General features: G+C 37.9%; 1 protein-coding gene across 1 annotated transcript; it reads right to left on the minus strand.

Annotated features, from left to right (window-relative positions):
• LOC109329335 lies at positions 5,806 to 6,600 on the minus strand. Its single transcript, XM_019563006.1, has one exon. The coding sequence runs from the start codon at positions 6,598 to 6,600 to the stop codon at positions 5,806 to 5,808; it is 795 nt and encodes a 264-aa protein (XP_019418551.1).

The raw sequence follows: 16,887 nt of genomic DNA on the forward strand, positions 1-16,887 counted from the left end.
ATTCTTTAATACTAACCTTCCTTAAGGAACAAGTTTCGCTTGTTAATAAAATGAACCCGAAAGGGAGTAAATAATTAAAGGTCACTTAAATTTATTATTCCTTTGTTCTTTATTTATTTATTTGTATCTAACAATTTACTATTCATCACTTTTGTACATTAGAATACCATTAATCAGGTGTTGGAATTTATTCCACAAAATCGAGATGGTATTCAAAGGTACTTAATAATTATGTAATAAGGGATTGTTTCGATACCATTGTACCGGCGTTAGAATTTATTCTAACAAAGCCGAGATACGGCAAAGAAGGAATAACTCATTCATATGATTATTAAGAAGTAAGTTGTAACTGCAATATTCTTGAAACCAGTATACCGGCGTTGGAATTTATTTCAACAAAGCCGAGATGGCGAACAAAGAATAAAACCGAGTTCACTTACTTAATCAAATAAAAATATCACACCGAAAATGAGAGAAATAACCTCTCAACTAGTTGGCACCTTGCTAAGGAACGATTTGTCGAGAGGGAAAATCGCTCAAAATTATCTTTCAACAGTCGCCCGAGGATGGCGTTGTAGGCCGAGATACAATCAAAAACTAGGAATTTAGCTTGAATTGTTCGGGTTAGGGGTTGCTCTCCAATGGTAAGCCATATATCAACATAGCCCTGGGGGGTGATCCCCTGCCCAGTAAAACTGACAAGTTGTCCATCATAAGGTAACATATCCTTATCTTTGAGTTCCACTTTTGTGAACAAATCTTAAAACATGATGTCTGTTGAGATGCCTTGGTCGACAAACAAGCGCCCCACCTTCTTATTGTTCATTTTGGCAGTGATGACGAGGGATCGTCATGACCGCGAACAATGCTTTCATAATCACGATTGCCAAAAGATATCGGGGGTGCCTCTTGATGACCACGATATGGGTGGGAGTTCCGGACAATTGATTGCATGACTTCCCGAACATACCTTTTTTGGGTTGTCCTGGATGTACCGCCAGCGGCAAATCCGCCTGATATTGTGTTGATGTCCACTGGACTTTGTTGCCGTCGATTGTTGGGGCGATATCAGTCTCCTCGGTCTTTGTTCGGGCGGCGTTCCTGTTTAGCTTTTTGAGGGGAACGTCTCCGAGAGGGACTAGATCGACGCGAATGTGGTGATCGCCCTTGGCGTGGTCGAGCAATGAATTGTTGGAGGTGCCTGACTTGAATCAGGTCTTCAATAGTGTCCCTCAGTTGGATACACTCTTCTGTAACGTGTTCAAAGAAGGTGTGAAAATCACAGTATTTGGAGTGGTCCTGGGTCCCTAGATTTTTGCTCGGGTTAGGTTTGGGGAGATGGACTAAATGGGTGGCCATAACTTCTTGCAGGATTCTGGTGCAACTGGTGTTAAGAGGAGTGTAGGAGGTGTATGTGGGTTTTTTTGGGCTGTCTGGGTGGTTCATCTCGAGGGTGTTCGTGTGTTTTTGGCCATTTGGCTTCTCGTGAGGGGAATGTGTATTCTCTATGTTCGGATGGTGGGCGGTTAGGATGAGTTTCCTGTAGATTAATGAACTGTTGGGCTTTGGATCAAAGTTCTTCCATTGTGAGATCTAAGTACTTAGCCAAATCCTGTCTGAAGTGGTTGTCCTGCAATCCTATTACCAAGATATGCAATGCCATTTACGGGCTTAAGATGCGTACTTTCATAGCCTCCGCGCTAAATCTGTCTAGATAAACCTAGAGGAGTTCATGTGACTCCTGCCGTATACCGGACAGGGTGTATGAAGAACGGGGTAGTTATTTGCTTGATGTGAACCGGATGTTGAATCCGTTGGCGAGAGTGGCCCATTGATCAATACAGTTTGGTGTCATCTGTGTAGACCACTGTAAGGCAGCGCGTTTCAGAGTGAGAGGAAAGGCTCGGTACATGATAGGGTCAGTTGCCCCGTGGAAGAGCATTGAGGCTTCAAAGGCATCTAAGTGATCTTGTGGGTCACTTGTTCCATCATACTGGTCAATGTTGTTTGGGCGGGTTAGATGTTTGGGGAGTAGGGAAGACATGATTGCTTTAGTGAAAGGGTGTCTTGCTCGTGAGGAACTATGGTTGGAGGGATGTGTTATCTGGGTGATTTTTGTGTTTGGGGGAGCTACTAGCCTGGAAGCTTCAACGGATTCTGCGGAGAGCTCATCGAAAACTGGTTGCGAGTGTCTGTTACTGGGTTCGGGTCTGTGTTGGCGAAGCTCGGCTAGTAGCTGGGCTTGTTGTTGGATGATTTGGCCTTGAGTTTGGATCATGTGTAGGAGTTGCTGGGTAGTGGGTGCTTCTGGGGTGGGGTTGGGGGGATGACTTTGAATGGTCTGCTGAGATGGTTGTACTAGTGCTGGAGGGTTAAAAGAATGAGTGTCATGATTTGGGAGAATATTTGTGTTGAGAGGTTCTGCTTGGCTAGGTGGTTGAGCTTGGTTACGGGTGGTCACCATGTTGTAGGTAAGCCATAGACGGCACCAATGTTCTTTAGTATTAGGAAGGAGTGATTAGTGATGGATTAGGAATGGTCGGTGATGGATGAGGAATGGTCGGTGATGGACGCAAGAGATCAGAAAGCTTGGTCGAAGTATTATCTGGACCCATCGGGGGAGGTACCTGAAAAGGTTCTCCGATGATCAAGTTAGTTATGTATTCTAGAGAGATAAGGGGAGTAAATAAGAGATAAGTTAGAGTAACTAGCAATAAGAGTAGCAATAAATGAGGGAATGATAATCAATTATACTCTCTATCTAGTCTCTACTATTTCTAGAGTTTAGGAAATGTTGAGATGACACATGGTCATTTGTCAACATCTAACGGGTATAATGGATGTACTTTGGTCGTCCTTGCTTGTCATGTGGATTTGCTCTTATCGAATTGTCGGGGGCAAGCAGAATGTGCAGGCAGCGTGGCAGGTGGTCTGTTATCTGACATTAAAGGCGAACCAACGGCGCATTAATGGCAGGGTCAGAGGTGCATTAAATATTGGGTCAGAGGTATTAATATTGCGTTAGGAGCATTTATGGCATCTGCCACAAGTAGACCCATCTGAGGCGAGTAACGAGGATATGTGGGATGTTGTATAGGATGCTCGGGGCAGATGGAGGATAGCCCGTATATACCCGGAGTAGAACACATACCAAGATATGATTGCGAGGATCGGTCAATACCCAATTCACTACATGTACCATCAAATGTGATTGGTTAGAAAATGATTAATTATTAATTTTTTAACTTCAAATCATTTTTTCAATCATTCATAGGCTAATGGTACATACAGTGACACAAGTTGTGGGACAACATATGTGCTCCTGCAAGATATGGTTAACAAGACTGTCGATCATGCTCAGTCGGATGGCCTAGCTATGCAAAATGATGTTAGCGATAAGACATGGTCAAGTCAGCACCTTTGAAATAAGAGAACCTTCCTTCACGCCAAAGGCTAGGTTGTGCCGCCTAAGTAGTACAAATTCATATTGCTCACACAACAAAGGTATTCCAAATCTACAACGCTGCCATCCCGAGAAAGGATAAAGTCATGCCTATGTGATAATGATAGACCATCTTTAGGAGTGTAGATCACTCCACCTCACTATAAATAAGTGAAGTCATTCATAAGGAAGACTTACTCTTCTTCTATGTTCTCTCTCTAAAAGCAAATAATATACTGACTAGAGAGTCCCTTTTCAAATATCCACCTAAGGCAGTGTCGGCTCTTGAATAGATTTAACATAGAGATCCAGCTTCCAACGAACCTCCTCCATATCAAAGAAAAACTCATGGTGAACAACAGCCTTTTTTTATTTTTTAAAAATTCAATTGTATTGTAGTGTAGTTTAATGGATGTGTCCTGAGAGCTAATGTTTCTACGCTGTATATATATTAAAAGTCCATTACCATTAACACAAGTGAATTAACACAAGTGAATAATGGATAAATAATGCACCAAAAAAACCTTTTAAACATGTTTTATATTCCAATACACTCATTTATTTATATTTCCTCTAACCACTTCAACCGATCAAAAAATACTCTGTATCCTGTGTACAATGTCATCAGTTGTTGGCCTTTCAAATTTAATTTCTGAAAATAGAAATGGTGTCACTGGCTTGTTGCAGGAAAGGAATGTAGGTGATGGTATTATGCCAAGGACAGCCAATCATCCATGATTTCTGGTCAATTGTTTGAACATTTCTGCATGGGCCTAGTTCTGTAAAAGGGTCATTGGTCAAACCAACTGCCACAAGTGAGGACAACAACAATGACGTTTGCTTTATATATAGTATTTAATGCAATGCACATCTTGGCCAGAACCAGGGTCCATGGACACTTCCTTAGTCAATGTAGCATTCAGAGAAAACAGCACATGGATAATCATTAATATATAGATTAGGAATTCAATTCTTCTGCCAATTCTTCTCTACTGCCAATAATTGGCCCTTTTTGTATAAATTGGAAAATATAATAACAATTTTGTGACTCTTTATATTTAGAGTGTAATATTTATGAAATGTGAGTGTAAAATTTTATACACAATCAATATATTATTTACCATTTATTTATATTACTTATATTTAAATGTCAATAATAATTAAATATACATGGCGGATGATACATTGACAGTGTAAAAATCTCTTCCACTAACACATCATACATCGTTTTCTCCTTTATTATTCTTGGAGTACAAAGAATTCCTTCAACATATGTTTATCCTATTGAGAAAAAAGTGTCCTTAAATATTCATCATGCCTAGTGTTTTAATAGTGATTGCACTTAATTGCATTTAGTGTAATTATGGGAAATTAGGAGAGAGGAAAAAAACAACTAATGTAACTATAAATTGTAAATCGTGAAACAATTGTAAAAGGAAAATTCACTTCAATATCGCACCTTAACTAAAAAATTACAATCTTGGTGTACTTTTTTTGAATAATTACAAAACTAGTGAAGTTTTGGTGTACTTTTTTTGCCGTTAGCCGGTGGCAGACAAAGGAAGGATCTATACTAGGCATGTCTGCTGCTGACCAGGCGAAGAGGTCCCGGTGTGCCTTCAAAGATGCCTCCAGCTTCAACCTTTGACTTGGCGGAAAGGTGTTGCCAAGATAGACCACCTGCCCTGAGGATTGACCCAATTGCAAAGTTGTTTTTTCCCCCTCTGGCTGTGGTCGAAAATCTCCTTCATCCGCCCGGACATCCAGTTCTACCATATGCACGCCCCGAGGTCTTTTGGAGGGGTGTGCGTGCTGTTTGCTGAAGTGGGGGCGGAGGCTCATCTAGTAGCAATTGCGAGCTGAGTGCTGATCCCCTTTCACTGTGTAGATTTGGAGGTTGCTTGAGAGGAACTTCATGCATAGATGGGGTGTAGAGACGATTGCTTTAAGCTTGTTCAAAGTTGGTCGACCAATAATGGCGTTGTACGCTGAATCGCACTAGACCACCAAGAATTTTGTATGGATCGTCCTACTCAAAGGGTGGTCGCCGATCATTAGCCAAATCTCCACGTACCCCGTGGGGGTAATTCCTTGACCGGAAAATCCGACCAATTGCCCATCATATGGCAGGAGATCGCGGTCATGGAGTTCCATTTTCTCAAACAAATCCTGAAAGATAATGTCAGCTGAGCTACCCTGATCAATGAATAGGCGGCTAACCTTCTTATTATTGAGCTTGGCAGTGATAACGAGGGGGTCATCGTGCCCTCGGACGACACCTTCATAATCACGGTCGTCGAATATAATAGGGGGCGCTGAACTGTAGCTCTGTCTTTGCTGGGAGCTCCTGGCGGCGACATGCATTACCTCCCGCACATACCTCTTCTGGGCGGCCCTGGAGGTGCCTCCGACGGCAAAGCCTCATGAAATAGTTTTAATGTCAACTGGGCTCCTCGGCCTTCGGTTGTCTGTATGGTGCCTACCCGCTTGAAAATTCTTGAGCGGCTGGCGTTCAAAGGGGTGTAGGTGGAGTATTTGGCCTTTTTGGGTTGTGAGGGTAGGTCGTGGGGGGGGTCGTGGAGTCTTGGTTGTTTGGCTTCCCGTGAGGGGTGATGTATTTGGGGCTCGGTGTGGGTGTGGATATGGTGGGTTTCTTCCAAATTGGTGAATTGTTGGGCTTTGGAGCGGAGGTCTTCCAATGTAAGATCGGTGTACTTGGCTAGCTCTGTGCGGAAGAGACCTTCTTGAAGTCCCATAACGAGGACGTGCACTGCGCCCTCCGGGCTCAAAGTATGTACCTTCATGGCCTCGGTATTAAACCGATCTAGATACGCCTGGATGGATTCATTAGGTCCTTGGCGAATGCCAGACAGCGTGTACGACGACCTCGGTTGCTCTTTGCTTGCTGTGAATCTTGTGTTGAAGGCTAAAGCCAGAGTCTCCCATGTGCTGATGTTGTTTGGAGCCAAGCGAGTGAACCATTGTAGAGCTGCCTTTTTTAGAGTCAGGGGGAAAGCTCTGCACATAATTGGGTCGGTCGCCTCGTGAAATAACATGGAAGCCTTGAAAGCGTCAAGGTGATCCTGGGGGTCCACTGTACCATCAGACTGGTCCATATTTGTGGGGCGGGTGAAGTGTGAGGGTAATGGGTAGGCCATAATGGTAGGTGTAAAGGGATGTTGAGCACCGCAGGAGTGGTGTGGGATTGGTTGGGATAGTAGGTGGGATTCGCTCGCTGACTCCTCACGGTTACTTTCGTGAATAGGACGCTCTGAGTGATCTCCAGGGTTTGTCTTAGATTGGTGAAGTTCTTTTATTATGTCGGCCTATTGCTGGATGAGCTGCTCTTGGCGTTCTAGCATTTGGAGGAGGTGTTGGGTGGTTGGTTGTTGTTCTAGGTATGATGACTTCGGCTGGCTTGATGGGATGGTTGTCTTGGTGGGGGAAGGGTACTTGGGGCAGGGTCAACTTGGCTGGTAGATAGAGCTCGGTTTCTGATAGTCACCATGGTGAGGGTCCCCACAGACGGCGCCAATGTTCTTTCCTAGAACACAAAGGTAAGGAACGGTAGTTGATCGGTTGCAGAGGATGAAGATGAGGAAGAATGTCACTGTAGCAGGATGATGTGAAAGAGCTGGACCCACCGGTGGAGGTACCTGAAAAGGTTCTCCGACGATCAAGTCAGTATATGAACTTGGGTGAAGTGTATGGGAATATGAGAATATGAGGAGAGAGCAATAGAGTAAGTAATACTAGAGAGTAGAGAGATTAGAATACTTCTTGTTGGTAGAGACTTCTATTTATAGGGGGAAAGTTGACTTTGGGCTCCTGGCAGGTAGTGTAGTACGTAGCCGACCAAGAGTATTGTCGGGGGCTGCTTTTTCTGTGTTAGGCGGCCTGCCAGAGCCGTACTTTGTGCTACCTTGTCTTTTAGCCTATGGCCGGTTTGGTAGCTGTTTTGCAGTCTGCCTGTTGTGTTGGCAGGTGGGTTGGTGAGGTACAGACGGCATGCCAGGAAGTGTCTCCAAGGTCAACTCTTGTGGGCCAATCACGCGAGACCTACCTTTACGACCAAGCATGTTGGCCTTTTGGATCACCGGGTAGGAACAGTTGCCCCTAGTTTGCCAGGATGCTGGGCGAGCATGTTGGGAGACTCTAAACGAGCCTCACATGACTTGGATTACTTCATGGTGGAACAGGTAGTTTAATTTTAGTATAGATATAGGGCTTTAGGTTAGTAACATATCACACTGTGAACACTGAAAATACACTTAAAATACTGAAAAAATAAAGAGGGAACACCCTTTGTGTGCAGGTGCTACAATCCGGTACAGGCGCGCTCACTGACCGCTCAATGCTCCTGCTTTGTGGTTAAATCATGTCATTGATTCAACATACTATTCACGCCTCCACATTGACTTCAAGATAAGCCAATCCGATTGCAAAACACATCTCAGCTATGATGCACCGTGTCGCAGCAGAACATTCAACCCATGGGAACACGTCATCTAGTGTGGACGATTCCACAGCTTGCCTTCGTGCACCCTCTCACTCTGCCAACCGTACGTCGCCACGTTTCCAACCCTACCTGGCTTACAGTTTCTGACCAACTACATTTTGACACGTGTCCCGTGATCTTCCAAATGGCCACATATTGATTCTATCTCCACCACTGCAAAATTTAAAATTTGAAGCCAATCAGGTACAATTTTACCTATTTTATTCATCCATTTATTAGTTTAGCAATACAATATTGTTTAAATGTACAAAAATAATTTATTTTGTAAGTAGTTCATAAATAATTTATTTTGTAAGTAGTTCATAAATAATTTCATTAATTATTTTATGCAGTAATGCAACATAAACATAAATAAAATTAACAATATGATTTTTTTATGAAATAAATAACTAATAACAAAATGATTCTTTTATATAGCAATACTTTACAAACCTTTTCTAAAAATTTGGCATAAATTTATTTGTGATTTATTTTTTATCACATTGCCAAAAAATGTAAATAATAAAAATTAAAAAAAATGAAAACTTTTTTAGTAAACAAAAATGAAAAAAAACTTTTTTATATAGCTAAAGTAACAATTATCCTAAAGTTTAGGGTATGATGCGATGACAGATACTTGGATTGCACTTCACTTTCTTAAAATTTAGGGATAATTGCTACAATGTATTTTTTAAATAAATCTAAAAATATTTTAAATGAATGTGATAATATCTTAACCAATCTCTAATATGAGACATGATATCCAACATATGAGTTGTACTTCACTCATATTAATAAGAATATTGGTCGAGATTTAACACCACTTTTTTCTAAAAATATTAAAATCAACTCAACCAATAAATATTTTTCTACGCAAAGAACTACGTAGTCTTGATTCCCAAAAATGGATACGTAGTAGCAAGATCACATCTTGTGAGACACAATAATAAACAAAAATATTTTATTTATTTAGTAATAATAATAACATAAATTTAATACTACATGCTAATACCTTCCCTAGTCTGTAACCAAATTTCAAACTTGGATATCAAAGTCCAAGGTCCAATGTTTTTGGGCCAAAAGATTTTTCTAAATTTTTGACTAAAAAATATAATGGCGACTCTAAGAGGTCGTGCAACCGAAAATTGAGACGCGACACTAACAAAATAAAGAAAATACTCTATATTTCCAATATTGGAAAATAATGTTTTTGAAATGGATTTTAGAATTTTTTGAGACAATTATGACTAGATGAAGGTTAGCACTCTGTCCATTCATACTTATACGGTATCCTCATTAGTGCATTGCAACATATCGCTATCAAAGAAAGTATTAAAAAATTAGCACATTGTGGTTCAAGTAATACCAAAACCTTACTAGATTGTTATATGGCTCAAAATTGTAAGCTTGGTAAACCAGGAGTTCAATATGGAAGTAAGCCATGAGATTAAATAAGCGTTGAATTCAATAATTGCACCAATCAATACCCAAAAATAATTAAATAAAAGGATGGATAAAATGAGAACTAATTGGAGTCTTTCGACCCAATTGGTGAATAAAAAACAGACCTGGGATGCAATCTGAAAACCATAGCAATTGTAGCTGATGGGGCATCGTGAGATGCTAAGATAAGGGGTTAGTATTGTTTAAAGTTAGTTTTTTAAGCCTCTGATTGTAATTTGGTGTAATTTGGATTGTCCAACTCTTATTTATTTATTTTACTTTTATGGTATGTTAATTCAGCCTATAATAGGTTTTGATAGGCAAGCTTGCAATTTCATGAAGAACCGAAATTCATATTTGGAGATGCATTGGCAATAAGTTTATAATCTAGCTATGGGGGTACCTAGTGAATCAAGTGCCAGCAGTATTCCTATAAATATGTCATACCAATGGAGATTACATGTGTCATATGGTGTTTCACTCCACGTCCCGAACCAATCAGAGTGCTCAATTTTATTGCTTCTTGTTTTTAAGTTTTTTTATTTCATCCACGTGTTAATATTTAATTGAATAGAGCAAAGAATGAGACACCGTTGAAGACAGATGATCTCCATCCATGCAGTATAATGCTGATTCCGATGAAGATATCAATTTTAATGATGATTGTAACCCTGTGGAGAATTTTCGGCCAACAAATAAAAGGAAAACGTCACAAGGAGTGGAACTAGAGAGGCAAAGGGTAAGAGAAAATTTGGAACTGCAGCTACTATACAAAATAGTTTCGACCCATTAGTTGCAAGGGCATAAAGTCAAAGTTGAAAAAGATGAAATCAATGTTAATAAGATGATAAACTCAAATAATAACTAATAGATAAAAATAAACTCCAGATAAACTCAAATAAAATAAACATTTGAGACCACATCTCATGTTCATGGAAAGTACTCCATTCTCCTGTGCATGAGAGTCTTGAAAAGTCTAATGATTGAAGAGTGTTTGAATGACCAAAGACTTAGTTACGCTTTAAAATTGCTTAAATATGGTTCAAATACCGTCATAGTTATGTGTTCCTAAAATTCTAAGGATAGTTTGGTAAATTTGGTTTTGTATAAATATGTCTCATAGAATTTGTAGAGTACTACATTATCTTAACACTTAATATAATGTTTGATTTTATGAATACAGATTACATACACCAATTACTTGTATAACTTTGCATGAGTCATACATATGTATCGACGGTGGTGTTTTTTAAATGAGTATAATATTGACAAATTTTTTTTATATGTACTAAGTGTATCATCTACAATTCATTTATATTATTTTTATTTAAAAGTTAATGAAAATAAAAATTATAAATAATGTAATAAGAGTGTAAAAAAATTCTACAAGATAGTGCATGCACCCTTTTCTCTTTTTAAATTTACTATTTGTGTGTAGGATATTGTAATAAAGTCGTCCACTAACTTACCTTCCGGTTGATGTTTTGCAAGCTTGTCGCCAGCTTTGAAAAGATAGTCATTTTAACTAATTGTTTGATAATTGTAATGTTCAAGTAAAGTTGGTGGAAATAGAAATATATGAAACTATTATCGATGAATATTTTTCAATACATTAATATTATATATGATATTGAACTGTCCATTCAAATTTTATTTTTAATTTTAGTCGATTATATAAAATAACAGAAATTTTGAATGTTTCAATTTCAATTAGAAAAAAAACATACATATATTAAACAACTTAACTTCTTGGCTTAAATGAGCTTTTCAGTTAGACAAAATATCTGCAATATATAAGGCTAACATGGAAGGGTGGTAGCATTGCATTTATCAATAATTAAGTATAAATTAATAATTTTCAACTTAACTAAACTTAATTTAGATGGATGATTATTTACATATAGATAACTGGTGTGAATTGCTGATTATTTAATACATACACACTCAAGTAAAGTTAAGGAGGATGGGACCAACTGTCCAATTGTGTCTCTTTTCCTGTCCCGTCCATTAAGATATTGATATGTGAAAAATAATTTAATTAATTTTTGAACCACATTATTATACTCTATTCATTAAGGTTATGCCTTTTCACTTTCTTATTAATTACAAAATCACTACACTCCATTCTTTCATTTCTCTTTCTCCTTCCTCTTTCTCTCTCAACTTTTTGGAGAGCAACAATGGTGATATATCCTCTCACCGTATTGCTACCATTCTTTAAATCACTTTCCTCTCTCATTTCCTTCACATTCTTCAAACTATACTCTTAGCTCTCATTTCTTTCAGAAATTAAAGCAACAACCTCATAAAGTCATGTTCATTTTAACCTTATAAAAACACTTTCATTTCAATTAAAACACTAAATTTTAAAGATTTAAAGAAACGGTAATTAGTAAAACCCTAGAAATGAGGGGAATGAGATTTGAGATAAAAAAAGTAGATAATTTTGTGAAAGGACATGTAATTTGAGAAAGGTTGAGTGGAGAGGAAGAGTGTCGTTTGAACAATATAAAGGAAATAAGAGGACAATGATTTAAAGAATGGTAACAAAGTGAGAGATATGTCACAATTGTTGTTGCTCAACAAAATGTAAAGAGAGAGAAAGAGGAAGGAGAAAGAGAAACGAAAGTATGGAGTGTGATGATTTTGTAATTAGTGAGAAAGTGTAAGGGCATAACCTTAATGAAGAGAATATAATAATGTGGTTCAGAGAAAAAAGTTAAATTATTTTCCACTTGTCAATATTTTAATGGACATGATAAGAAAAGATATAGGTTCCTAGGACAAGTGATCCCCATCCAGTTAAGACAAGCCCCATTAGTTACATAGTAAAGGGGAAAAGTACCATGATGAAACTTCCCGTTCTCTCCACTTGAGAAGAAGAAGATCAAAAAGCAAGGAGCACTAAAAAAAGCAAAGACGAAGGCAATAGCCTACAATAACACGTCCATCGGCAACAAAGATCCCCCAACAGTGGATGCAACCATGGGTTTAGGGAAGGAAGCTTTTGAGACTACCTCAAGCCTAACCATGAAAAGGAGTGTGATATCTTTCAAATACATTTGCATGGGCGTAGGGGTAAATGGGTTGACGAACAAGATGGAAGAAGACGAGGAAGCCAACATCATTTTTGAGTGTTTTGGCTCAGAGTCATAATCAAATGCAAAAGATGGCACCCCACTAGATGAGGGAAGCTTGCAGGATCATGATACAGTTGAAGTGAACCCCCTATGTCCAGTGGTTCATATCACTAAACCAGAGAAAAAAGAGGCTTGTATGCCATGGAAGAAGTCTATTATTGTGAAGTTGCTGGGTAGAAGAGTAGGCCTCCGATTCCTTAAGACTAGGCTTTTGAAGTTTTGGCAACCTGTGGGGGTGATGAAAGTGATTGACCTAGAGAATGACTTCTTCCTGATTCAGATTGCGGAATGGAGTGACTTTCGAATTGTTTTCGATGGCGGTCCATGGATGACCCTGGGGCATTACCTTATTGTTCAACAATGACAATCAAAACTTAATCCTAGTAGTAATGACATTGTTTGTGGATAAGGGTTCTTGGTTTTTCCATTGAATACTATAACACTATGATATTAAGAAAGATTGGATGCTCCCTGGGGCGTTTTGTCAAGGTGGATGAGGCTACTCTTCATAACAAAGGTGACATTAACACTAGAAATGTGCTTACTAAGAGAGGTAAGTTTACTCACATCTGTATCGAAGTGGACTTGAAGATGAATCTAGTATCTAAGTTTGAACTATACCACAAAGTCGATTGTAACAACATGTTTTTTCCCCCGTTCACATTTAATTCATTAATTAACTATTAATGGATTAATTCTAGAAATTAATCAGCAATAATTTAGGCCATACCTCAGTTGAGTTTTAGTCTTGTATTAAGATTTTCTTGCTTTCCTTAATTTTTCAATATTTTTGGAGAATAAAAATCTTTGAGATGATTTCGGGCCATTTTGCTCAGTTTCACCTAGAGAAAAACGTGATTTTTAGTTATGCAACTCAGAATCGAATTATGTTTCGTCATTCACTTCGAAATATTATTTCAAGTTAAAATAGACACATGTTTGTCCGTAACCCATCTCTTGATATTTTTCACCTCCAAATTCAAGTTTAGGCGTTTCGGGAGAAAAGCTTAAATTGGGAGATTGTGCATCCCCAGACGAAGTTACCCAAAAATACTCGGGCAAGACGTTAATCGTGAAATCTCGTCACATCAATCAATTCAGAGTATTGGTCGCATCATTAGTCAATTGCTTGTCAATCAAGTAAAAGAAAATCTTTCCATATCTCACTATCTACTTACCTATCCTCCTGTCACCACCATTCATTAGCACCTCTACCTAGGCAATCTAAAAATAAGATTTTCTTCCAAAAAATCAGAATTATTGGGGAGGATGGCACTCCTATAAATACCCTCCACCCCACTTTCTCTTTTTAAGCTAAAAACCTTCTAAAAAGTGCAAGGTATTCTCTTCTTCTCTTCTCCATCTCTCACACCTACACTATGAGATACTTATCATCTCTTAGTATATTATTCATGGGGTTGAGTTTATGTTTTTTTTAAGAATTTTTGTTGGTCATGGTTAAAAGGGATGATAGTGAATTCAAGTGAACCTTTAAGGATTTTTTGACATATGTAAAACTTGACAATTTTCCTTTGTTTTTGGATTGAAAAATTATATCCTTCGATAAGTTTAGAATAATTTATTTTTCTGTTTTAATGCTGGAAAAATTTAATGTTAGTGTTTGAATGTGTTTAAAGGTGATGATTTGTACATCAAATGAATCTTTAATGTGTTCAATGACAAGTTGAAAAACCAAAACTTTTCCTTGCCATTTGGCCTAAAAATCGTGGCCTTTATGTGTATAGAAAATAATTATTTTCTATTTTTGAAATTCAAAATGTTTATGAGTTTAAGTGTGTTTTAAAGTGTTAAAGTAGTGTTGTTAGTGTGCTTAATGGATGTGTTATCAACACTAAAAAGCCATGTGATTAGCTAAAATGAAATGTTGTTGGATGACACCCTTTGGGACATTGGTGTAGTTGTGAATAATATTAAGGAAAATGATGAGTTTTTGTTGAAAAAGTGTTGTTTTAAAATATTATGTGTTAATGGTTTAATTAGTAAATGTTATCCTTTGACTTCCAAGTTAAAGTAATGATTTGGGATAAAAGAGACTTATTAAAGTCTTGACTTAATAAAGTCAAAGTGTTATGAAGTTTTGGATAGTAAATTAGTGAAATTGTGGACGTTGTTAAGATAAGCTTACTTTAAAGTGGTAAGTTTGACTTCAAAAATCTTGATTTAAAAGTGTTGACTTTGGATAAGTTAGCTTACCTTGAAGTGGTAAGTGTGATTTAAAAAGTATTAATTAAAGTGTTGATTTTTATTTAAGTTGGTTTACTTTAAAATGGTAAGTTTAACTTAATAATCTTACTTTAAGATGTTGATCCGTAAGAACGTCTTACTTCAAAAGTACAAGGTTTGTTAAAGTTTTATTTTAAAGTGTTGTTTTATTTTAAGACTTTCAATGATAAAGGATGATTCAAGAATATTTAATCTTGAATCAGATGGATGAAAGTGATTAAGACCATATTTGATTAAAAGTTATATTTTTGCATAAAGTGTCACTATGTAAGAATTGTAATTATCAAGTATTCTAATTATTGTTTATATTGGTTGTTGTCGTGATGAAGATATCGAGACGAGACCGAACACCTTACTTTCACCTGAAGTAGAGGAAACAATTTGCATGAAACACTCCACTGAGGGAGAAAACATCATGAGACAGTGTTATGAGGATATGACATCAAGATCTCCTAAACTCCCTCAAAAGTTTAGGAGTTGTCTTGGGTATTAAGAAATCTTGTACTTAATCAATTGTATGTTTGTTTGGATTAAGTACGTGTGGTTTCTTAAGCCATATCATTTAAGTTATGTCTATGTGTGGAGTAATGCTATGGTTATCCATGGATGAACATTACCCAAATAACTATTCTAGTTGCTTATATGTATCAACTGTTGGATTAATCTCAAGACCTAAAAACATGTGTTGAAATATAGGATTCACCTCATTAGGGGTGAAAATTTGTGTGAGGAAACCTTTCCTTAAGATAGGAGAATTAGCTTGTTTTCAAGCTTGTATCGCTTAACCGCCAACTCTCGCTTGGGCGAGAGGTCTCCAGGAGGATTGGCTTGCTTTTATTGCTGGAGCACCAGACCTCACTTGAGCGAGAGTCCTCCAAGAGGATTGACTTATTTTTATCGCTTGAGCGCCAGACCTCACTTGAGCGAGAGGTCTCCAAGAGGATTGGCTTGTTTTTTGTTTGAGCGCCAGCTCTCGCTTAGGCGAGAGTCCAATGATAACCTTTCTATCAAGGTTTCATTTTTCTTCAATTTCCAGTTTCCTCAATCCCATTCCTCTCCAATGAAACCTATAAAACTCATTCATTGGGGATAATGTACCTCAAATATGCAAACATCGTAAGAAAGAACAATTACACTAGATTCTTTGGAGTTTGTACAAGAAATTCATCATAACCAAAGTAATAAGTGCTAAAAATTACATTGTTAAGGGTGAGGCCCGAAAACGTTATGTTATTCCCACACAACGAGATCATCAGACCATAAGAGGCTTGGCCATTGAGCCATCCAGGGTGATTCAGTGATGGTGCATAGTGGAGATGAAGTTTTTCTCTATTGCATAAATTGTTAAGATCGGGTCCCACTAGAAGCATTCCCGATGGGAGATGTCTTAGGTTGGGCCGATCGTTATAAAAGAATGATTGAAAGATTTAATATGCTAACTTCGGTTAGTGTGAATATTCATTGTGAATAATAAAGTAATGGAGAGGAAAATTTCGGGAGATGAACCAGCCCCGAGATTTTGAGAGAGTCGGTGATGCATTAACAAAGCCTTGAGGGAGGGTCTAGGTTAGACGAGTCCCCTGTATTCCTTGATGAGGTATTCTGTTGGATCATATAGTTTTCGCAGTGCCAACTAGACAATCTCTAACAAACCCTTTTTGCAATCAGGATCGATGAAAGGGATGCTCAGTAAGTGTTTGATACGATACCGTCCTAAAATGGACAGTTTCCTTGGAATAGATCAATCACATATCCTTGCGATGAATGAATTTGGTGCGTTCAAATCGACTTGTTATGGGACCTGAACTCTCAGTTATTTTTGAATTGTTTATTGGGAGGATATTGGCGTAAGGATGAATGAACCAAACATAGCATTCATATATTGTACTCATGGATATTTATTCCCAAACCCTGAGTTACAAGCATCATTCATCATCAACACATACGAGTATGATAACATGTTATATCTGTATATGCTTTTCTGTCTTGGTGTGATATTCTGTGTAATTCCATGACATCAATTAAGAGTATTCATTAGATGTTTTACTCCCTCTCTTTCTTTCTGGTGTACTTGTATACATCATTGTTCATATGGATCGATCAACAACGTTTCATAATTA

The sequence above is a fragment of the Lupinus angustifolius genome, chromosome LG16, assembly GCF_001865875.1.
Source record: "Lupinus angustifolius cultivar Tanjil chromosome LG16, LupAngTanjil_v1.0, whole genome shotgun sequence".
Lineage (NCBI taxonomy): Eukaryota > Viridiplantae > Streptophyta > Magnoliopsida > Fabales > Fabaceae > Lupinus > Lupinus angustifolius.

Bases quoted from the DNA above. Each gene is read 5' to 3' on its own strand.
- LOC109329335 (XM_019563006.1), bottom strand. From the start codon at position 6,600: ATGGCCTACCCATTACCCTCACACTTCACCCGCCCCACAAATATGGAC.